This window comes from Eubalaena glacialis, chromosome 19 (assembly GCF_028564815.1).
Source record: "Eubalaena glacialis isolate mEubGla1 chromosome 19, mEubGla1.1.hap2.+ XY, whole genome shotgun sequence".
Classification (NCBI taxonomy): Eukaryota; Metazoa; Chordata; class Mammalia; order Artiodactyla; family Balaenidae; genus Eubalaena; species Eubalaena glacialis.
The window spans coordinates 55,821,469-55,844,770 of record NC_083734.1 but is presented as its reverse complement, the minus strand read 5'-3'; the positions used below and the strand labels follow the sequence as shown (position 1 = coordinate 55,844,770).

At 54.5% G+C, this 23,302-nt stretch overlaps 1 protein-coding gene and 1 long non-coding RNA gene across 4 annotated transcripts; one reads left to right on the top strand and one right to left on the bottom strand.

Moving 5' to 3' along the window:
• Positions 1-1,797: 1,797 nt before the first annotated feature.
• LOC133079627 (uncharacterized) lies at positions 1,798-18,467 on the bottom strand. Its single transcript, XR_009698259.1, has 2 exons — positions 18,136-18,467; positions 1,798-1,885 (listed from the first exon to the last, which is right to left on the bottom strand). It is a non-coding gene; the product is annotated as an uncharacterized LOC133079627 (long non-coding RNA).
• Positions 17,834-22,438, top strand: SPHK1 (sphingosine kinase 1). 3 transcript variants are annotated; one of them, XM_061175203.1, is made up of 6 exons: positions 17,834-17,911; positions 19,981-20,184; positions 20,519-20,671; positions 20,777-20,871; positions 20,952-21,067; positions 21,367-22,438. In XM_061175203.1, the coding sequence occupies exons 2-6, from the start codon at positions 20,175-20,177 to the stop codon at positions 22,166-22,168; spliced, it is 1,176 nt and encodes a 391-aa protein (XP_061031186.1). In that variant the 5' UTR covers positions 17,834-17,911; positions 19,981-20,174; the 3' UTR covers positions 22,169-22,438. The 3 variants fall into 3 exon arrangements, with proteins under 3 accessions (XP_061031186.1, XP_061031185.1, XP_061031187.1); XM_061175202.1 differs by lacking the exon at positions 17,834-17,911 and adding an exon at positions 19,246-19,323; XM_061175204.1 differs by lacking the exon at positions 17,834-17,911 and adding an exon at positions 19,634-19,698 and having other exon boundaries at positions 19,961-20,184.
• Positions 22,439-23,302: the final 864 nt, after the last annotated feature.

Below are 23,302 nucleotides of genomic sequence, written 5' to 3'. Positions count from 1 at the left end.
CTCAATGTCTAAGTTCCCACAAACTTACCTTATTTCTCCACTGATAAGATAGGGAAGAAGGGCCATAAAAGATGAGTTTGGGTTAACCATTTGGGGGCTACTTATGAGAAACAGCTGCCCTCACAGATTGGCTCAGGCATGGAGGGAGGAGGCTGAGTTTTAGGCACAGAATGTCATGGGAAGCGCCCTCAGGCTGGGCATTTAATCTCAGCCTGGCATCAAGAACTACAGAACCACGCTCTGTTTTAACATGAAGCTTCATAAAAAATGAACATTTAGATTACACTGTTGGAAGTTTTCCCACTTTATGACCTATGTATAATAATCTGTGTGGCGCTGGGGTGGCTCACAAAATGTATCTGGGAGAAGGTACCCCTAGTGACTTCCTGGTGCCTGGCACATGGTAGGGGTTCTACTCGTATCTGTGGACCCAATGAGTGATCCAGAGAACAGCTTTTTTTTTTTTTTTAATAATTTATTATTTTTATTTATTTATTTATTTTTGCCTGCGTTGGGTCTTCATTGCTGAGCGTGGGCTTTCTCTGGTTGCAGCGAGCAGGGGCTACTCTTCGTTGCGGTGCGTGGGCTCCTCACTGCGGTGGCTTCTCTTGTTGCAGAGCACGGGCTCTAGGCGCGTGGGCTCAGTAGTTGTGGCCCATGGGCTCAGTAGTTGTGGCCCACGGGCTCAGTAGTTGTGGCACTCGGGCTCAGTAGTTGTGGTGCACAGGCTTAGTTGCTCCGTGGCATGTGGGATCTTCCCGGACCAGGGCTCGAACCCGTGCCCCCTGCATTGGCGCGCGGATTCTTAACCACTGCGCCACCAGGGAAGCCCCGGAGAACAGCTATTGATCTCGTATCTCAGGCAGGGGCCTCCCAACTGGCCTCCTTCTTTCACGTTCCGTCCTTCCTTCCCTCCAGTATCTCTAGTCCACCCTCTACATCCACACAGCAGGTCCCCTGGTTAAAAGCCTCCAGGGCTTTCCACTGTTTATAAGCCCAAACTCCTTAGCCTGATGTGGCCTGAGTCTCCCTCTCCATCTCCCTGCTTTCTCCAGGCCACGCCCTAGGTCTGTGGCTATCTGAGCTGTTTGCCATTTGCTGAAAATGACATGGCTTTGTTTTGTTTTGTTTTTTTGGCCGCGCCATGCGGCATCTTAGTTCCCCCACCAGGGATTAAACCCGTGCCCCTGTAGTGGAAGCGCAGAGTCTTAACCACCGGACCACCAGGGAAGTCCCGACATGGTTTTTTACGTCTGAGAATCTTTGTAATTTTCACTGTGATTTCTTCTTTGTCCTGTGAATGGTTAGAAGTGTGCTGCATGATTTCTAAACTTTGGGACATTTCTAGAGACCTATTATTGATTTCGAATTTAATTCCACTTTGTGAGAGAACACACCCGAAGTGAATTCAATCCTCTGCTATGTGTTGAGACACACTTGGTGGCCCGGCATGTGATCTATGTAGGTAAATGCCCTATATGCACCTGAAAAGAACATGTGTTCTACAGTTTGGGGGCGCGTGTTTTACATCTGTTGGTTAGATCGTTTGTTAGTTGTAGTCAAATTCTCTATTACCTTAATTATTTTTCATCTGCTTGTTCTCTGATTGTGGAGTTTTTTATTTTTCCCTTTAGCTCTTGAACATTTGCTTTCTAAATAGATAGATATCATGTTGGTTCTGTTTCTCCTCTGGAGAACCCTGACCAATACAGGGTCTGGACTGAGTAGAAAGACGCTTCTGCTCATTTTGCAAAGAATGTGTTTTTTTGCAGTTTGAAGTGAGACTTCTCTTGCTCAGTTCCAGGGTTTTGTTTTGTTTTGTTTTTTTAATGTTTCTCTATAAAAACAGGCTGATCCTTGAGGCTCCAAACCTGCTGGACATTTCCTGCAAAAACAAAGACAGCTCTGCTCAGTGCAAGGTGACATTTCCATATTCAACCCAATTTCAGTTTTCAAGTTATAAAAAAAAAAAATCCTGTTGTTAACTGGGCTGCAGGTTCAGCATGAATTATGGAAATATAATCTCCTCTCTTCTAAAAACTAGAAGAGAAAGCACAGGTTCAGATTTAGCACGAAGAATTGTCTGAGAAGGAGCAGAGAAGACAAAGAGTGGTGTGTTTAGAATGGCTCAGCCCTGTCCCCGGGGAATGAATTATTTGGAAGACAAGGTCAGTCTTTGCAACAAAGGAGAACATTTTAGGCAATGATTCAGAAGTGTTGCTTCCATGTTGCACTACTCCGACATGAACTTTGGAAAAATATGAGACTTTTCCCTGTTCTCGTTCCCTGAACAGGCCCAAGCAAGCTGAGACGGAATGATCTTTAGTTCTAAAAATAATACCGACTTGGATCTCTAAGCTGATTCTCTCCATAGGACATCAGAAACCATGCTGGGGGCGAGGGCAAAATACTGGGCAGACAGAGCTGAGCGCTCTAGGAGTGACCCTTCCCAGCTTCAGCAAGGGCAGTGGTAGAGAGTAGCTGCCCTGCCGGCCGCTGGAAAGTCTGAAATGGAATCCAGCATAGAGTCTCAGTAGGACAGAACCTCTTCTGTCATGGGGTTTTCAGGAACTCTTGGTGGAGGCCTTTGGAGGCATTTCAGGGTATCACCAATACCCATACCTCGTTGAAGACTCTGATTCAAGGTGAGACCATAGTGCCTCCTAGTACCTTCTAGAGTCTGCCAAACAGGAGACGTCTCCTGGCCGGTATCTCCAGATTTACAGCAGCACTGGCAAGGTGGGCTCACAGGGAAAGACATGGAAGGAGGAAAAAGGCCAGGGGGAGTCGGGGCTGAGAAGATAGAAGGTTAAACATTAAGGAGACAGGTTACAACAAATCATGGACCAAAATATTTCAGAAAGTTGTAATGTTCCTGGCTCAAGTGTCCTAAGTGTGTCAGGTTCAAGGGGATCCAGGCTCTCTAATAGCTAAAACCCCCACATGATACAAATATCCAAAAATAGCTCTCGTCCATCCATCAACGGGAACATCATGTGGTCACTTAATGCCCCAGCTACACTCACTCACTGTCAACAGTGACACGCTGCAGCATGTGTAGATGAGTGTTATCTCGGGAGCCAGGCTCTCGGAGCCCACTCTTAACAGCTGTGTGATTCCGAGCAAACAGTTATGTCTCCCTTTGCCTCAGTTTTCTCCCCTGTAAAGTGGGGATAATAATAATTAGTGAGTTAATACATGTCAAACAGAACAAGGTCTGGCACGTATGAGCTATTAGGTGAAGGGAGATGGGAAATGTGTATACATATTTATTAGGTCAGAGGCAACCAGGAAAACAAACCACGTTCTTTCTTTCTTTCTTTCTTTTTTTTTTTTTGGCCGCGCCTAGCATCTTGTGGGATCTTAGTTCCCTGACCAAGCATTGAACCCGCGCCCTCGGCAGCGAAAGCGCACAGGCCTAACCACTGGACCGCCAGGGAATTCCCAACACATTCATTATTTTCACAAAGAATTTAATATAGAGAATTGGTTAAATGGGTATTGCAGGATAGAAGCGGCAGAAAGCCGACACTGGGAGACCACAGGAAGCAGCTACCCCACCCCCATGAATGGGGAACCAAGAGGACAGGTTGGGATTATGGGATTCTAGAAGCCTGGAGGAGCGGTCCCACGGAGCTGGGACTCGGATCTCCGGCGAGGAGGCACTGCCCAGCTGGTGCGGTACCTCTGAGAGGCACAGAGGCTGGTTCTGGGAGCGCAGGGACACTGGAGCCTGGAACCAGGTGTCACCATTGCCAGGGTGATGCTCGGGTGACCAAGGAGCAGACAGGAAGCAGCGGCCCTTTCTCCCCTTCCAGCCGTGCGGGCCCCACTAGCGCCCCTGGCGGCAGAGGCTGGAAGGGAGCGGCCGCATAGGAGAAATGGGGTTCGCAGAGTCCCAGCAGCATCATGGAGCTGCGTGTGGTCCCCACTCGAAGCACTGCCCCTCCTCTCCTTCCCCACAGCCTCAGGACAGCGGATTGGAGGAGGAAGAGGGTGGGGTGCTCAAGGCCAGAGGTTTAGAGGCAAGCCTGAATGACAGTGTGGCCACAAGAGGGAGAAAGCAAGGCAGGCTGGCATGTGGGTTTTAGCATTGGAGAAGGGGTGGTGGTCCGGCCGCGGCCACGAGAGCCGCGGCTGAGGTCAGACGCGGATGAAGATCATTCTAGGTCGGAGAGAGATTATGGCAGGCGTCCAGCTCCCAGGACCTAATATTCACGCGTTCTCAGAACTTGGAGCCAAGAAGGTTGTGAGCGGGGAACAGAGACGTCAGGAGTGGGCGACAGTAGAGGGGGTGTTCAGAGTGGTGAGCCCAGTAGCAGAGGGTCAGAACAGGGAGGGCTTTGCAGGAGGAAGAGAGGTGCTCTGGAGGCCGCCTGAGGAGCTGGTAGGACTACACCAGTGGGGGGGCAGGAGGCAGGGCTCCGTCGCCCACGAGGGGGCAGCTCTGGAGCCAGACAGACCTGGATGCAGTCCTGTTCTGCTGCTTCACCCGGGGGAGTCCGTCAACCTGTACCTGCGTTTCTTCATCTGTGGAACGGTGATCACAATAATACCTGCCTGGGGGTGGTGGTGAGGACTAAATGAGATGCATGTGTGACAAGGTGGAGGGAGGTGCCTGGCAGGATCTTTCCTGCTTTCCAAGAATTGCCAGAGCCTACTGCCAAGAATAAAATGCACCCCACATTCTAAGTTCAGAGAACTACCAGCCGGGGGCTGGCTGGGAGATGCCATGCAGCACTGACTCTTTAAATCCTGTGTGTAATCCAGCATTTGGCTGGCCTTTGTCTGGTTCCTGGGAGGTCACACCTCTAAATCCTTGGAATTTCCTGAGTGATAGGAGTGTCAGTAATTCATGGTGGGCCCCTCCAACTCTATCTGATAGTTTAGGATAAACCACATGATGTTAGCTCAACCTCTGGGGAAGGAAGGGGAGCTGGAGATTGAGTTCAATCAATGGTCAATGACTTAATCAATTGTGCCTACATAATGAAACCCCAATAAAAACTCTAGACGCCCAAGCTCGGTGAGCTTCCTTGGTTGGCAGTGCTCTCTGCCAACAGGGTAACGTGTCCCTGAGGACGCCAGAAGCTTCAAGTTTGGTACCACCCCGCCCCACCCCACCCCCCCGACCTCACCCTAGGTGTCTCTCCCTGTGGCTGGTTCAGATTTGCCTCCTTTTGCTATCATTAAACTGTAATAGCAAGTACAGTGCTTTCCTGAGTTCTGTGAGTCATTCTAGTGAATTATTGAACCTGAGGGGGTAGTGGGAACCCCCGAATTTGTAGCCAGCTGGTCAAAAGTGAGTGTGGCCAGGGGACCCCCAAACTTGCTGCTGGTGTCTGAGGGAGGACAGTCTTGTGGAGGACGGTGGTCTTAACCTGTGAAGTTTGGCCCAACTATGGGTAGTTGGTGTCATGGCATCCTGCCTCAAGAAAAAGGGAGAGAGGAGGGGTGAGAGGCTGCTTCTTCATGAAGACTTGACTGGCTTTTCTTGAAACCAGGTGGGAGTGAGGGGGGTTGGGGACACAGTGGAGTCACTGTAAAGTGTGTGGGACAGTAGAGAGGAACATCTTGTCTCCCACTTGGCTGTCCACTTGGCCGTGGGCTGGTGGATCTGCCCTGGGGCTCCTGAAGTTTGGACAGTGCCCAGAGGAGCTGGCATGGTGGGCAGTCAGCCAGGAGGCAAAGGACTGGATCCACCCATCCCCTCAGAAGATGGATGCAACCCCACAGCCCCAGAGTCAGATCCAGAGTATGGATGGAATTGCAGATTCTGGGATTTGGGATTGGGGAACCTCCTCAGAGCAATAAATATGGCATGAGGCCACCTCCAAAGGTCAGCAAGAATGTGTAACCAGGGGAGCCCCTTGGGAGAGAGTCTCTGCTGGCAGGCCTGTGGGGCGCCCACTTGTCCACACCAAGTCTAAGGAGCACTGGTTCTCGACCAGGGCAAGGTTGCTCCCAGGGGACATTGGCAATGACTGGAGACATTTTTGGTAGCACAACTTGGGAAGTACTACTGGCATCTAGTGGGCGGAGGCCAGGGATATTGCTAAACAATGCACAGGACAGGTCCCCACAACAGAGGATAATCCAGCCCCCAATGTCAATAGTGCTGAGGATGAGAAACCCTGCGCTAGAGAATGAGTCGGGTCAGCAGTAAAGACCCAGGGCACAGGACAGCGGTATCACCGCCCCCAACTAGTCACCGCAGGAAACACATCTGTTTTCCATTTCTCTCCCCTCTGCCTCAACCTCATGAAGTAAGCACAGAGGAGAGGGCAGCTTGTGAGAGATAGGCCTCGTCCCTGCTTCAGTGCTGGAGCCTGTGCTTGAGATAAGTTTGACTTTCTTTCTTTCTTTCTTTCTTTCTTTTTTTTTGGCCATGCCCACGGCTTGTGGGACCAGGTAATCAAACCTGGGGCCCCTGTAGTGAAAGTGCTGGGTCCTAACCACTGGACTGCCAGGGAATTCCCAAGTTTGAGTTCCTAAATGGACAAGTCTTAAACTCGCAAGCGGGGCTGCCTTAATAACAAAAAAAAGTGACTGGAACAGTGGAATCAGACTGAGGTGCCTTAATGGGGAGTCTTTCACCCAGTGACAAAGGGGGTTTGGACAGAGCACAGCTGGCGGTAGTTACTGGAAACAAACAAACAATCAACCTTTTCTTAATGGGCACTTCAACGAGACAAGTCTTCCTAATGAAACGGGCTAAGTACATGCATTGCTCAGCACCGTGTCTGGCACAAAATAAGAGCGTGATGAATGTTAGCACTTGTATTAAGAAGGAAGTGGAAAATCAGCAGCTTCCGGGGGTAGAGAGAAGGCTTAAGGATGAACGCCGCCGTCAGGCAGGGTAGCTGGTTTCGGTTAAAGCAAGGAGACCCAAGGAAGCTGGGGCGTTGATCAACACGGCGCTGGGGTTCCTGAAAATATATTTGAAGGAATCTTGTTCTTAAGCTACAAACTAGTTTCCTTAAGGGTGAAGCAGTTCCCTAAATTTGTCCCAATTCTCAATTCCTGAGGTAAGTAACTGAGAGTCCCTAAAGATGGCCTCCATCAATCCCTCCTCCCCGACCAAGGGGGAAGGACCCTGGTTCCATTCCCTGGAATCTGGGCTGGCCTTAGTGACTTGCTTGAGCTGTAGAATGTGGCACAAGTGATGGCCTGGGACTTCCAAAACCAGGGCATGAGAAGCCACACAGCTTCCGCTGGGTGTCTTGGAATGACGCTCTTGAGACATTCCCTCTGGGAACCTAGCTGCCATGTCACATGGAGAGTCCACACAGGCGCTCTGGCTGACAGCCCCAGCTGAACCAGCTGACAGCCTGCCTCAATGGTCCCACGGGAGGGACCCATCTCAGATGTTCAGCCCATTGACATTGTAATCACATGAGTCCCCAAGTGAGAACCACCCGGCTGAGCCCAATCAACCCACAATGGACCCAATAAATTATTGCTTCAAGCCACTACATCTTAGGGTGATTTCTCATTCGGAAACAGATAATTGGAACACTTCCCTAGGGAGTCAAGTACTTGAAAGGTTTCTGAGGAAACATATGGTGCTTTCTTGGATGAAAAATTAATTGTCTTTCTAGTGATTGTCCAAGAAGGGTTTGCACAAGTGGGATATCCGGGCTGGTGGAAAGATACAGGTCAAACACCATGCCAAGCCCAAGTTCTAGCCTAGGCACGGTACCAACTCACAAGCTGGGTAACCCTTGACATGAAAGCATTCCAGCTCCCCCCCACCCCGTCCTCCCCCACCTGCCCATTTCTTCCTCCTGTCACTCCTTTCCCATTCTTCCGTAAATTTTAAACCACTATTCCAAACAACCACCCTAGAAACACAGTCAGGATCTTAGAAATCTGACCTATATCATGAAGGTACAGTGTGATGAGGTGGAGGGAGCAGGAACTTCCAAGGCTGACCCCCAGGGTGAGAGTCCTCATGGTGGGAAGGTAACTTCATCTTCCTTTCAGGGAAAGTAGAATCCCCCCAGTAATTAAATACCAATTCGATATTAAGAAAGAGCATTTTCAAAATTGTATTACTGTTCAACAGGGAAATAAGATTTAATTGAGTTTTTTTTAATTCACAAGAGCATCTGCTTTGACACATCTAGTGGAAGTGACTGTAATAACTGCAGAGCCTCCCCTCCCCCCATTTTCCTGGAGCCTGGGTGGCAGCCAGCTTTGTCACTATTCCCACATTCCCAAGCCAGTGTCTGGGAGGATGTGGGGAGAGGCTGTAATAGTATGTGTCATTGCTGTACTATGCCTGACTCATTTCCAGACGTGAAATAGTCAGTGGGACCATGACAATTCATGATGCTCCTGAATAAGAAAGTTTTTTGTGGCAGTTACAGAATCTCTGGGAGGCCTTTGAGTTTGCCTGCCTGCTTAGAAAACAGGCTTCAGATCCTCCTTTTATGCTAAGTCAGTAGTTCCCACATTTGTCTGCATATTTATTTATTTATCTATTTTTAATTTTTAAATTTTTTGGCCTCGCTGCACAGCATGTGGGATCCTAGTTCCCCGACCAGGGATCAAACCTGCGTTCCCTGCATTGGAAGCACAGAGTCTTGACTGCTGGACTGCCAGGGAAGCCCTGTCTGCATATTAGAATCACTTCAGAGCTTTGAAAAACTCTGAAGCTTGGGCCACACTCCAGACCAGTTAAATCACAATCTCTGGGGGTGGGACCCAGGTATCTGTAGTACTGAAGCTCCACCAGGGGGTTCCGATGTGCTGGCTAGTTTGGGAGCTGAGGTGCCAAATGACCCAGAAAGGAGATGGGTCCATCAGCTGATCCCGTGGCTATTGCCAGCTGCCTCCTACTTTCCTTTAGGAATATCCCAAGGCCAAACCCACTTAGAGCCCTCAGCCCTTACCACGTCTGAGCCATTTGGAAGAGGCTTCACAAATAAAAAAGGCTGGATTTAAAATTTTTCCATCTCTAATGTATTTTTACTTTGTTTAAATTTTAAGTATTTTTTCCCAAATATAAAAATACACTGCATGAGTGGTTATCTTGTGCGGGGCGGCGAGTGGCTGGGAGGGAGCACCAGGGGCTTCTAGGATGTGCTCTTTTATTAATGCAGGTGTGTTGGTGCATAAATTCATAGTTTATGATTTGTGTGCTTTCCTGTATAAATTTATACTTCAATAAAAACTCCACACAGCAAAGTGCTTCAGTTATACATACACACACACACAAACACACACACACACACACACACAATCTTAAAAAAAAAACAAACCTCACACATATTGCATAACTATGGGGGGAAATACAGAGAAATGAAAAGAAAATAACAGTGACCAAAGATCGGCATTTAGGGCCTCCACAAGGTGACACTACTTTTGAGACAAGATAAGTCCCTCCAAATAATGCCACCAAAGCACTGGTGGCCACCCCTCACCCCTGATAGAAGAGGGAAGGACCTCTGAATGGTTCCATGAGGCTGACATTACTGGACTCCGAATAATTTAGTGACAAGGAGAAAGATTCTCTCTTTGATCTAATTGGGCTCATCTGAGCCCTCTTCTGACTAGGTCTCAAACCCTGGGCTTCTGTGTCCTGTTTTGCAGAATCCAGTTCTAGCAAGAATCCTGCTAAGTCAGTTTAGCCAGAATCCCCCATCCTCCATGTCTGGTCACCTTCAATATCTGTTGAGGTTCCCCATCCTCCACCACCCTGGGGTGATGTCTGAGCCCCCATCCTCCACCACCCTGTCTGATGTCTGAGCAAGTTCAGGTAGGTCGGTTTAGCAAAAATCTCCCCTTTGCCCTGATGTTTCCTCTTAGTAATCTTCCATCCACTGACCCCAATCTGCTCCCTGGCTATACATTCCCACCTTTCCTTATATTCACAGTTGAGCCCAATCTCTACTCCCTCCCCCACCGCTGCAAGACCCCAGGGAGTGGTCCCTGCCCCCCATCAAGATGGTCCTGAAGAAAGTCCTCCTTACCCTTCTTTAACAAATGCCTGGAATAAATATTTAACACCACCCAAATCAGAATTTCAACTGCATCCTTAGAAATGGACTTTTTGTGCATCACAAAAGAATGATCATGGCTGGTTCAAGTCCCTCATTTAAAAAAAATAAAATAAAATTTGGGAATTCCCTGGAGGTCCAACGGTTAGGACTCTGCACTTTTATTGCCGAGGGCGCAGGTTCAATTCCTGGTCAGGGAACTAAGATCCCACAAGCCAAGGCATGGCCAAAAAAAAAACCAGTAAAAAATAAATAAATAAATAAATAAAATGTACATTAAAAAAAAATTCGGATGAACGCACATAACATAAAATAAACAAGTCAGTGGCATTTAGCACAGTCACGGTGTTGTGCAACCATGACCTCCAACTAGTTCAAAACAAAACCAATAATAAAACTATCACCCTAAAGTAAAATCACCCAAGATAAAACCCATATCCATTAAGCAGTGTCTCCCCATACCCCTGGCAACCACCAATCTGCTTTCTGTCTTTATGGATTTACCTATTCTGGACGTTTCATTTAAATGGAATCACACAATATGTGGCCTTTTGTATATGGCTTCTGTCACTTCTTTCACATAATGTTCATGTGGTTCACGCACACAGTAGCATAGATCAGGACTTGATTCCTTTTTACGGCCAGATACTATTCCTGAGTATGGATATGCCACATTTCCTTTACCCATTCATCTGCTGATGGACACTTGGATTGTTTCTACCTTTCCGTTATTGTGAATAGAGCTGCTATGAACATTCGTGTACAAGTTTTTGTGTGGACACATGGTCTCAGTTCTCTTGGGTAAGTACCCAGGAGTGAAATTGCTGGGTCATGCGGTAACTCTATGTTTAACTTTTTGAGGAACCTTGCGTCTCTCCTTTCTTTGGGGGGGGGCCCGCCACGTGGCATGCGGAATCTTAGTTCCCCAACCAGGGATAGAACCCGCACCCCCTGCAGTGGAAGCTCGGAGTCTTAACCACTGGATTGCCAGGGAAGTCCCAAGTCTCTCCTTTCCAAAAGATATTTTTCAGGAATTCCCTGATGGTTCAGTGCTTAGGACTCCATGCTTTCACTGCCGAGGGCTCGGGATCCCGCAAGCCATGTGGCTCAGCCAAAAAGAAAAAAAAAAGATATTTTTCTTGGGGGTAGACAGGAGGTTCAGTTAGGAATTTGGAATTAACAGATACACACCACTACATATAAAATAGAAAAACAAGGACCTACTGTATAGCACAGGGAACTATATTCAATATCTTGTAATAACCTATAATGGAAAAGAATCTGAAAAAGAATATATGTATATGTATAGCTGAATCACTTTGCTATACACCTGAAACTGATCCAACATTGTAAATCAACTATACTTCAATAAAAAAAATTTTTAAGATATTTTTCTCAAGGGCTGGTGGGTACTCCAGATTTGTTTTCCACATCTCTTAGGACCATTTCTTCATGGGCGACCTGCTAGTCTTTAAGTACACACAATATCCAAGTCTTGGTTTAGTATTAGAATTAGGCTTCTGCTATTCCACTCAGGGTCCTCAGCATTTCAGAAATGCCTGAGACCTCAGAGACCTGGCCTTCAGTGTCCTGGGGTTTGCTTGTCTCCGGGCCACCACTCAGCCTCTCCCCAGCCTGTGTGGCTCCTGCACCACTAATGGCTGCAAATCGGGATAACAGATCCACCCCTGAGGACTCAACACACCTCTCCCCTTAGGATAACACTTACCCCTGCCAAGAGATGAAGGCGGCAGATCCGATTCCACGCTAATCATATTTTGCAGTTAGACTGTCTTCCCTCCTTAAGTGCTCAAAGTTCTCAGTCTGAGAACCAAGTGGTCACAGATACTTGTCACATGGCAACTGGAACCTCAGCTTAAAATGATAGGATCCTTGTGCTTGTTTGCAAATACCAAGTTCTGATGCTATGGATTTTTCTAAGTCATGCCGAGTCAGGAAGATGGATGTGTCCTTCTAACTCTGCATCAGAGCCGTCTGTCTGTCCCTACCTCCCGGGACCCATCAGCCTGCTGCGTGGAGCCAGGAGGAGGTGGGGTGTTGGACTGTGCCCTTCCTGGGCTCTGCATCACTGCAGCAGCCACCTGGCACCCAGATGGGGCTCCCTCCCCTGGATCCGCCAGAGGGATGCGGTTGGGAGAGCAGCCCACAAGCATTTCTCTCGAGGACTTCTGTGTACAGAACTGCACCGACTGCAGCTCTAGGAAGGAGACAGCAAGAGAAAAGAAAGGATATGTTCTTCAGCCCCCACCTATAAGCTCCTCACCGCTCAGGAGCGTTCTCCAAGCCCATTCCATCTTTTGTTTGTTTTTTAAAAATAATTTCACTCCTTAGTCTGTAAGCTTTGACAGGTAATCACTAGGTTCCCCATTCTGTTTTGAAACGGGGAGTTTCAGAGGAGGCTGCTAGGATCATCTGATGGTGCCTTGAAGGAGAAACGACATCTCAACTCATTTTCAAGATGCTGGTCACGTCGCTGTGGTCAGCGCTTTCGGGCAATGAGCAAAAAGAACAACGAGCCGATTTTGGAAATGGTTCTCCTGTCGGATCAGCACAGCATCACTCCCTTGGCTGCACAAAGCCTTGGGGGCACACGTGTGGAATGAGGTTACGGTGTCCCTTGCCCTGGGCCCCTCTCCTCGACCCCTGTCCAGCCCATCCTGTATACTCATTACTTAAACTACCAAGGTTGTGTCTGGAAAGAATCGAAGGGTTTGACCTTCAGGAGGCCATCCTCCAGGAAAGGGGAATTTCTATTCTCAGGATGTGGGTAATGAGCATCGGGCAGGCAAGCCCACTCCAGGCTCCCTCTCTTTGCAGCTTGGCAAAGAAGCGCGCCGGCCCCTCTTCTGCCTCCAACAAATTGGCTTCTGCGGAGGAGGCCTGAGTGGCTGCACCGTTTGGATAAAAGACGAGAGAGGGACGCATCCCCAGGTGGCCACCAGGGGCCAGCAGGGCGCCTCGAAAGGGCGTTCCCGCATCTCCGGAGGGGGTGAGCTAGGGCTTCACCTTTGCTCGGAGGAAGGGATCCATCCGCAGGTACCAGGAAACCACCCTAGACCATTAGCGCAAACGCACTCTGTCCAGCCCGCTGTCTGTTTGCTTTGGGAACAACCCAAGGACATAGCTTAGCTTCAGAGAGATGTGAAAGTGGAAAACATTGCAAAACAAAAAGCCCCCGGAAAACTGTGACACACCCATCCCCTCGGCCTGGACGCCAGGCTACTACCAGATAAAAGCGGCTCAGCTCTCCTGCTGCCCGACCAACCATCCGACCGACCGTAGAGGGGCCGGGTCCCTCTTCCCGCTTCCCAGAAGTTCTCCTTTTGGGAATCACCCAAAGCACCCAAAGCAGTTTGACACATGGCTGATGGCTTCTCTTCCCTTGAATGAGAACGTTCACCAGTTACACAGTGTCTCCGGACCAGTATAAGCCAGTATAAATAAGTGATTACAAAGCACAGTTGGGTGGGGTGAGGACTGGCCTCGGCCTCAGAAGGGGATCATCTCTCCCCGCACAAGTATCCAGGATGGGGGATTGGGCACTGGAGACCAGGCCAGAGCCCATGCTGGGCCCAGACCAGAGCTGATGTCAGCGGGAGCCTGTGGAAGGTTCCTAGCCACGGTTCTCCACGTGGCTGGCCTGGTCCAGCCTTACCACAGAGGACAGAAGTAGCTGGACTGTCGGGTCACATGACAGGAGCTGAACAGACCGCACATTTTGTGTAATACCCAGCAGGCTGTGCCCTGTGGTAAGCTCCCTTCCTGCCAGGCTGGAAATGGATGGGCTGGTCTGCTCCCCACCCCTTCTTCAGGTGAAAAGTCCTTTGCAAACCTATAATTACTATATTTAGTGAAGATGTCAATTTCTCTCTCTTGGGTAATTTTTTTTTTCCCTCCTGGGTAATTTAAAAAAAATGGAAACCAGCTGTCTTTGCAGGGGCCTCTGCCGGATGAGTCAAAGACCAAAAAGTCTACAGAATCAGGTGTCGATGGCCTCAGCAAGAGTGTTTTTGGTCCCACCACGACAAATGCTTATTTGGGGGAAACTGAGTTCCTGGTTTGTGTTCAGTTGGTAGCACTGGGGAGGTGAGCAATGCTAGAACGAAGGTTCTGTAGCCAAGTAAGGACACGGTTCCCAGACTTTTCCTACCCAACTGTGGTTAGCAAAATAACAGCCCCCCAAAGACGGCTGCGTCATAATCCTTGGGACCCATGAATATGTTACCTTATATGGCAAAAGGGATTTTGCAGATGCTATTAAGTTAAGGCTCTTGAATGGGGAGATTATCCTGGTTTAGTCAGGTGGGGCCAATGTCATCACAGACAGGAGACCCTGCAAGAGGGAGGGAGAAAGATCAAAGTCAGAGATGTGACAGCAGAAGCAAAAGTCAGACGGAGACCTGAAGATGCTATACTGCCACCTTTGGAGGTGAAGGAAGGGGTCCTGAACCAAGGAATGCAGGTCTCTAGAAGCTAGAACAGGAAGACAGCACAGCCCTGTCAATCCGTTTTAAACTTCTGACCTTCAGTACTGCAGGATAATAAATTGGTGCAGCAATAGGAACCCAGCACACTAACACAAAACTCAGCTTTGTTCTCCCGAGGACTGGGGAATAAACGCATCTGCTCAGAATGCCAGAGATGCCATAAGCCAAGCTGTGAGGTAAGATCTGAAAGTCAAGGTAGCCGGGGCAGTGTGCAAGCCTGGGCAAAGCCACCCGGCAGCCAGCGCAGATATAAACAATTCCTCCCAACAGCGGAGGCGGGCAGGGTCCAGCTCCCAGACACCTTTCCTGCGACACCCACACGAGCGTGCACTGTCGTCCTCTTTGGGGACACCTAGTATTGTTAGATTTTTTAGTTTAAAATGGATACCTCCATTCACACTAGAGTCCTAATAACTTATTGGTTTTCCCTCCCAGAGTAATTTGCTTTCGAAAAAGAACATGCCCAACAGAAGGGAATGCAGACCCTAAAAGAACAAATCTCAGCCAGATCTTTCACAAGGGAAGAGGGCCATGTGACGAGGAAGGCAGAGTCTGGGTGATGCATGTACAGGTCAAGGAACACCAAAGTTTGCCAGCCAGCCACCAGAAGCTAGGAGAGCAGCCTGGAACAGACCCCCCGCTCACAGCCCTCAAAAGGAACCGACCCTACCAACATCTTAATCTTGGATTTCTTGAGAACAGTGACGCAGTAAATTTCTGTTAAGCCACCCAGTTTGCGGTACCTTGTTATGATGATCCCAGGAAACTAATACAAATGCCTTCAGATGCCGGGCAAGCAGCTGAAATGAGTGAAGTGGGTGAGGCTCGCAGGCTTCCACGGGGAGGGCTGTGCCCGCGAATTTCCCTGAAAGGGATGTGTCCCTCTCAGCAGGCCTGCAGGTGAGGGTGTGTGGCAGGCAGAGCCCAGAGGCCCAGAAGAGACTTTGGTTCCCAGCCCTGGCGAGGACACCCGTGAGGAGAAGTAGGCCACGCCAGAGGTAGAGTTAGGCTCACTCCACCACACCCAGAGTGGCTGAACCACCACAGAGACAGAAACTCGGAACATTCCCTGCAAGCAGCCAAGAATCTTGTGTGACCAGTCTGCTCTCCTGGATGTCCATGTGGACATCCATGTGGCATGCTCTTCCACGCCCAGCCAGCCACCCTCAATGCCTGGCACGGTCACCAGGAGCTCAGAATGGAAAACCACGTCTGGGGCTGTCCCAGAACACAAGTCTTAAAAACAGTTTGCAGGACATCGCTGCAAACTGCGGTCCAGTGGTTAAGACTCCACGCTTCCAATGCAGGGGACAGGGGTTTGATCCCTGGTCGGGGGACTAAGATCCCACATGCCGCACGGCGCGGCTAAAACAACAACAACCAAAACCAACCAAACAAAAAAATACATTAAAAAAACAATAACTACACAGTTTGCAGGGCTGGATACCTCCCTTCCCCTGCCCTTGCAGCCTCCCAGGCAGAAAGGACTTGAGGTCAAGGGAGGCCTCGAGGTCCTCCAGCTCAACTTGGGAGCTGAAAACCTCAGGAATAGGTGAGACGGCAGGAAGCCTCTCCTAATAAAAGCAAGTCATTTGCCATCTGGCGGCCTTGGCTCCAAGTTTCCAGAGAGCCGGGCCACGCACAGTGAATGCCTGCTTTCTTTCTTTGAAGAAGAAAAAAAGGGGGGTTCTCAGGTGTGTCCACCTGGGAAGGCTGCCCTCAAGGAGGAAGGAGGGTGGCTGGGGGAGATGGAAAGGCAGTCTCTTTCGCCTGGGAGACAGGTGTTACCTGCGGGTTGGCGATCAGCACAGATCAAGCCTGACTCCAGAGGCCCGTGGCCACAGCAGCTAGTTGCTTAATCAGAACCTGGATGATGAAGCCTGGAGAGGGCTTCGGGTTGCTTCCTCTTTCCCAGGGAGACCGAGCAGTTGGGTTACGGGGGCAGCTCTGTGGCAAGCAACCCACCCGGCCGACAGATACTCAGATATCAGCTAGAAGCCTGGGGTCAGCTGGGCCTCTCAGCCTGGGGGTTGGGACCTGTGTTTGCTTCTCAGCTCTGTCGGGAACTGGTTCAGTGGCTTAGGCTAGACCCTTCACCTCTCAGGGTTTCAGTTCCCCGTTATCAAAAGGAGCAAAGCATCTTGCTCAATCCTGTCTCTTGGGCCAGGGATGCTGATGAGTGTTTCTGGAGATGAAATAAAGCTCTTTAGAGAGGGGCTGGAGGGTGGTGTGGGCCTGGAGGGAGGCAGCCTGGAGGGGGGAGGTGACGGACAAGAATGAGGAGGGCAGAGCAGGGACCGTGGGGGTGGGGGCGGGGGCGAGGCCGCTGGGAGGACAGAGGAGCCATTGTGCGGACTGGAACCGGGGCCAGAGGGCTCGGCCCTTCACCTCCCTCCCACTGGGCCCCCGGAGGCCGGATAATGAACCCAGCAGGCTGCTCCGCCTCCCTCGTCGCTTGGTTTCCAGTCAACCTCGCCCCCGTCCGGCCCCACGACCCCAGGGGCTCCAGCCCGGGGCGCTGGGAGGCGGAGGGACCCAGTGGCAGGTGGGCTTTCTCCCTCCGGACTCGTGCACAGCCAGGTCTTCCTTTCCCGAGGGCCTCAGTTTCCCACCAGACTCCAAGGTTTAAGGCAGCGGCTTTTCAGGACTGATGGAAGTGCCCTCCCGAGCGGGGGAGAAGGGGGAGGCTGCCCTGGCGGTCTCCGCAGCACCCTCCCTCCAAGACTGAGATCTCGGGGAGCACGCCGCCCGCGTCCCGCGTCTTCTAGGCGCCAAAGCCCTGACTTTGACCGGAGTCCTGGCAGGAGGAGAAGGCAGGCGAAGGGGGAGGAGAGGGATCGAGCCCCGGCTACCGCAAGGAGCCCCCTCCTCCCGCAGGCGCTTGAGTCCCCGCGTCGCGTGACCGCGGCACTGCGGCTGCAGCGCCGCGCTCCCCTCCTGGCGCCGGATTCCTGGGGGTTGCGGGTGGGGGCCTGTAGGTTCAAGATCAGACCTCGGCGGACACCCGCCGCGGCCCTGCGAGAGGGTGATGCCGCCCCGCCCCCGCTTCCTCTCCCTGTTCCTAGTTTCGCATAGTTTCTCGACCCGTGAAAGCGTCGCTGAGTCACCTTCCCGGAACACGCTCGGGACGCTCAGGACCCAGCCAGGGCTGCCCGGGGGCCACGCAGGACGGAGGTGGCCACCACCCGGACGCGTGCCAGGCCAACGCGTCCCAGCCTGCGCCTCCCCTCTACGTGGGGACACTTGGGCCCCGCCCTCCCCCCCCCCCCCCAGATGTTGGGAAACGGGGCCGGGCCGCCTGGGTCCTCTGTAAGAGGAGATGCGGCGGAGGCGCGCCCGAGTTACCGGGGCCGCAGAGACCTGCCTCTTCTCGACTTAAGAGACGACGGGAAGAGAGAGGTGTGAGCGGGTGTCGGTGGGGGCAGGTGTGGGCGCGTGAGCACTTTGCAGCCTGGGCCTGTACCACCTCAGCCTCCTACAGCGGTTTGGTTTTTCCTAACTTTGGCCCTACCTGGTCAGGTCGCCAAGTCCGCCTTGGTAACTTCCTCCTCTGGGTCGCCGCAAACAACCCCCCAGGGAGTTTACTCGAGTTGGTCGCGGACAAGTTCAGGTCAGACACTTACTTGCCGGTGATATGTTTATCACACAAGCACCGATACACGAGTCCCGGGTCCGTTTGCATCTTCCCGCTGAGCCAGTGGGGGCGGCGGAGGACACGCCCCCGATGCTTGGCTGCCCAGTGCGGATGGGGACCCCTAGGCCTGTTTACACCGCCAAGCTCCTCTCAGGTGCGTGAGGGGCGTGGGCCTGAATCGCCCGCTGCGGAGCAGCTTCTCTGGCCCAGGCTAGCCTCGATGTTGTCCTCTGCGAAAAGGATCCAACTTTTGGGGTTCTTGACAAGGCTCCCTCCTCTGGACCGCATCCCCCCGCGCCGGTCGCCCGCCCTCCCCGGGACCGCTCGCCTGGCTGCCTCAGGCTCGGTGGCTGCGCTGCAGAGCTGCTTGGTCGGGAGGCTAAAAATAACTCTCTGGGGGAGAACTGGAGCGGCTGGAGAGACGCCCCGGCACGGAGCGGGGGGCACCCGGCGGGGTCTGAGCCTCGAAATCCGGGTGGGATGGGGCGGGGCGCGCGAAGCGGTCGCTGCTTGCCCGGAGCCGGCAGCGGGGCCAGTTCTGGGGCGGAAGGTCGCAGCGTCCAGGGACAGACGAGGGTCTGCCCGGAGCCCGGAGCCACGCGCGCCCGGAGTCCCACCCGGGGGCCGCTCCGACCTCGGGCGCCGAGGCGAAATCGCATGGGGCCCGCGCCTCGGCCTGCGCTGCGCGTTCACCCTCGCGCGCCCGGGACGCTGCGCTCGCGGCGCGCCGCTCGTGGCCGGGCCTGGGGCTCCGCGCCTCGCCAACGGCCTCCACCTCTCCTGCCGGGCCGCGGCGCCGCCTTCCGCCGGTCGCCTACTCCCAGCGTCCCGGGACCCAGCCAAAGGGCGGCGCGTGGCCGAGCCGTGGGCGCTGACCGTGCGGGGCGCGGCGCGGTGAGGCCGGGGACAGGCGGGCTCCAGCTGTGCCGGGCGCGGGTTCCTCCCCCGCAAACGCGGGGGGCGCGGGGCGTGGCCAGGCCGGGCGGCGAGGCACAGGTCCCTCCCCGAAGTTGAGACAAAAGTTTGAGGCCGGAGACAGCGAGGCCGTGCAGTCAGCGTTTGCCCGGCGCTCCAGTTGTCCCTCAGATGCGAGGCTGAGCCCGGGACGAGCTGCGTTCAGCCCTAGGCCACTGTGGGGAACGGAGGTGGCGCTTCCCCAGCAAAGCGGACCGACTGGGTAGGGCTGGCCGCCCGCCCTGTCCTCTCGCCGTGCGTGGCTCCTGGGCGGTCGGGGGGACTGCCGTGCACCGCATGGCCTCCGCGCCCACTCGGCTCCGGCCGAGGGAGGCGGCGGCTGGCGGCCGGGCTCCGGCTCAGCTCTTGCGCGACTCCGGCGCTGCTCCCACGAGCGCTGCGCGCGGCGCCGCAGAGCCTGGTCCTTAGAGGCGCGCGCGGCGACTCCGGCCGCTCCGGAGCTCAGGGCAGAGGACACGGCGACCCCGCTGTTTCGGGGCGGGGATCGCTCGCCCCGAACTTCGCGCCCTGCGATGTCCACTCACGTTCTGGGATTTTCACGCAACTGGACTCCCCTCCCCCTGGCAGCGCCCAGGGGGTGAGGACCTGATCCCCCGGAGAGAGCCACGGGGCTCTGACTCATCGTCGGGCCGGAACCCGAGGCCCCAGGAAAGAAAGCCCCTCAGGAAGAGACCCTTTGCCTCTGGGGGTGGGAGCTCAGTTCTAGGACGGGAGCGCCTTTGTGGCACTGGACCTCGGCTCTCTGGACCTCTCGGAAAACTAGGCGATGCCGGAGGCGCGTGGTCCCAGGACCTAGCAGGGCGCCCCCCACCTCAGGGGGCCGCTGCGGACTCCACCAGCGCTGTCTCCTCTCCCTCAGATCCGGCAACCGCAGGGAATGACGCGGGTGCCCCTACAGCCCCGGCTCCGGGCGGGGAGGGCGAGCCCCACAGCCGGCACCAAGACGCCCGCCTGGGCAGCACCGATAAGGAGCTGAAGGCAGGAGCCGCCGCCGCGGACAGCGCCCCGACAGCGCCGGGGACCCCCTGGCAGCGGGGGCCTCGGGTCGCGGTTATGGATGCAGGTTTGTGGGGGCCTGGCGGGGAAGGCCTGTAGGGGGTTCCCTTCTCTCCCTCGCGAGGAAGGTTGGCCCGAGTCAGCTGAACAAAAGAGAGGCTGTGGACGCCCGAGAGAAGCACTTTTCCCGACGAGACCAGAAGCGGGCCGAGCCTGAGCCAAGCCAAGCTGGCCGGGTGAGGAGCGCGGTCCCGCCGCTGGAGCTCCCCACTGGAGGCCGCTGCCTCTGGTCAGACTCTGTTGGATCAGTTACCCGTGGGTTTCAGGCACCGCGTTTCCACCCCAGTGCCCTTGCTGTGGTCGTCAGCCCCCTAGTGGCCGGTTCGGGTTTGTCTTTACAGCGGGCGGCTCCCGGAACCCGCTCCCAAGGCCCTGCCGAGTGCTGGTGCTGTTAAATCCACGCGGGGGCAAGGGCAAAGCCCTGCAGCTCTTCCGGAGCCACGTGCAGCCCCTGCTGGCCCAGGCCGATGTCTCCTTCACGCTGACGCTCACTGGTGAGTGTCTCCCCGCGGGGGTGCAGGGAGCATCCCCAGCCAGGGACCCACCCCCCACGCCCCACCCCAGCCCCCGCCGTGATAGCCGCGCTGCTCTCTCCGCAGAGCGGCGGAACCACGCCCGGGAGCTGGTGCGGGCGGAGGACCTGAGACGTTGGGACGCGCTGGTGGTCATGTCTGGAGACGGGTTGATGCATGAGGTGAGGCCCGCACCGGGAGGCTGGGCCTGGGTCGTGGGGGTGGGGTGCTTCCCAGGCTGAGGCCACCTGTGCTCCAACAGGTGGTGAACGGGCTCATGGAGCGGCCTGACTGGGAGACCGCCATCCAGAAGCCCCTGTGCAGCCTCCCAGCCGGCTCTGGCAATGCACTGGCCGCTTCTGTGAACCATTATGCCGGGTGAGAGCCCAGGGCCAGAGTGGGCCTCAGTTTCCCCTCAGTGCCGCCCTACTGCCAGGCTTTCTTTCATCAGTTACCATGCGCAGGGGTAACTTCCCTGCCCTCTTCTCTGGAGCCTCGGCCCCTCCGTTCCGGGGCCCTCTCCGTGACTCCAGCTGCTGCCTCCATCTGCTCCAGCTGTCACTCCTGCCAACTCCCTAGGGACTCAGTGTCACTTCGCCCGCCCCAACTCCCCAGGAGGAGGAAGGGGCGGACGTGTGAGGGCTCCTGCCCTCCCCATCTGACTTCTCCCCCTGCAGCTACGAGCAGGTGACTAATGAAGACCTCCTGACCAACTGCACACGGCTGCTGTGCCGCCGGCTGCTGGCGCCCATGGATCTGCTGTCCCTGCAAACGGCCTCCGGGCAGCGCCTCTTCTCCGTGCTCAGCCTGGCTTGGGGTTTCATCGCTGACGTGGATCTGGAGAGTGAGAAGTTTCGGCGCCTGGGTGAGATGCGCTTCACTCTGGGCACCTTCCTGCGCCTGGCGGCCCTGCGCACCTACCAGGGCTCCCTGGCCTACCTCCCTGTAGAAACGGTGGTCTCCAAGATGCCCCCCTGCCCCGCTCGGGACCAGCAGGCCCAGCACGGCCCTGTGGACGCCCACCTGGTGCCCCTGGAGGAGGCAGTGCCCTCTCACTGGACAGTGGTGCCGGAGCAGGACTTCGTGCTGGTGCTGGCACTGCTGCACTCACACCTGGGCAGCGAGATGTTTGCTGCACCCATGGGCCGCTGTGCGGCCGGCGCTATGCATCTGTTCTACGTGCGGGCAGGTGTGTCGCGGGCCACACTGCTGCGCCTCTTCCTGGCCATGGAGAAAGGCAGGCACATGGCGTGTGACTGTCCCCACTTGGTGTATGTGCCCGTGGTTGCTTTCCGCCTGGAACCCAAGGACAGGAAGGGTGTGTTTGCTGTGGATGGGGAACTGATGATCAGCGAGGCTGTGCAGGGCCAGGTGCACCCAAACTACTTCTGGATGGTCAGTGGCTGCAGGGAGTCCCCACCCTCTCTGGAGCCACAGGCCTCACCCAGCCGGAGGCCACCTCCAGCGGAGCACTTATGACTCCGCGGGCCTTGCCGTGCCTTAGTCTGTCTACTTGGTTTCGTCTGAGCTTAGGCCCCTCCCTCCCTTCCTCCCCCCCCCCAAAGACTGGAGGGGCTGTCCACAGCTCACGTGGCGGGTCGGGAGGAGGAGGAAGACTCCTGGAGAAGGCTGGGAAGGACGGCTCTGCCCACCAAAGGCCAGGATGAGGTGCTGGGCTAGGAGCGTGAAAGCCACCATGTTTTGTTTTGGGAGCCCCACCTCTTGAATCAAATCCAAATAAAGCAACATTCCCAGCCTACTGGTCTTATCCTAGGGGTTGGGGAGAGTGGGGTCTTGCTTCTTCCAGGGCTCTAGAATTTAACATGATGCCCAATGGTCCCTCCTGGATGGGGCAATGCACGGTACTGGCCCCTGGGAAGTCATTTTGGTGGTGGGCACGGGATCAGAGCTGGTCCCGGCTGCTTTTGTAGGGGTGGAGCCCTGCCCCAGTGATGATTACGCCACATCTGGCCTGGAGCCAACTGCCTGTTCGCACAAGCGGGAAGACTGAGGCTCAGAGCGAGTATGTCTTACCTAGGGCCACACGGCCAGCGAGTCTCAGCAGAAAGAGAAAATGTCTCCGAGTTAGGCGCCCTGGGGAAACCTGGCAAGGAGCAACGGAAGTCAAAATGGCAGGCAGCTGTCCCCTTTTTACGAGGAGTCCGTCATCCCTCCAGGGAGGAATCTAGGTCTCCCTCAGCCTCCCCTGCCCTCCTCCAGCCCGTCCTTGTGGGCGAGTGGTGGGCAGGGGTTAAAAGGAAGCAGCAGGGAGGGGCAGATGCCATCCGCTCAAAGTGGGGAACCCTTTTGGCTTCAAGCCCAGGCCAGGTGCTGCCAAGTCAGCTCTCCCAGCATCTGGAAGGAGCTGAACCGGTGCAACTGGTCAGTCACGGGCCCCTGGGGACCACAGCTACTGCTGACGCACTGCTGAAAGGTGGCTCTTGAGGAACAGGACACGGGCCCTGCTCGGAGGCGAGAGCACCGACCCACTGAACTTCTAGACCCTCATCTCCCGGCCCCTGTGAGTCCCCTGATGGGAGACGCGGAGGCGCAGAAGCAGGCTGGGAGGGGAAGGTGCTGCTGCCTCGAGCCTCCCCAGCAATAGGGATCTTT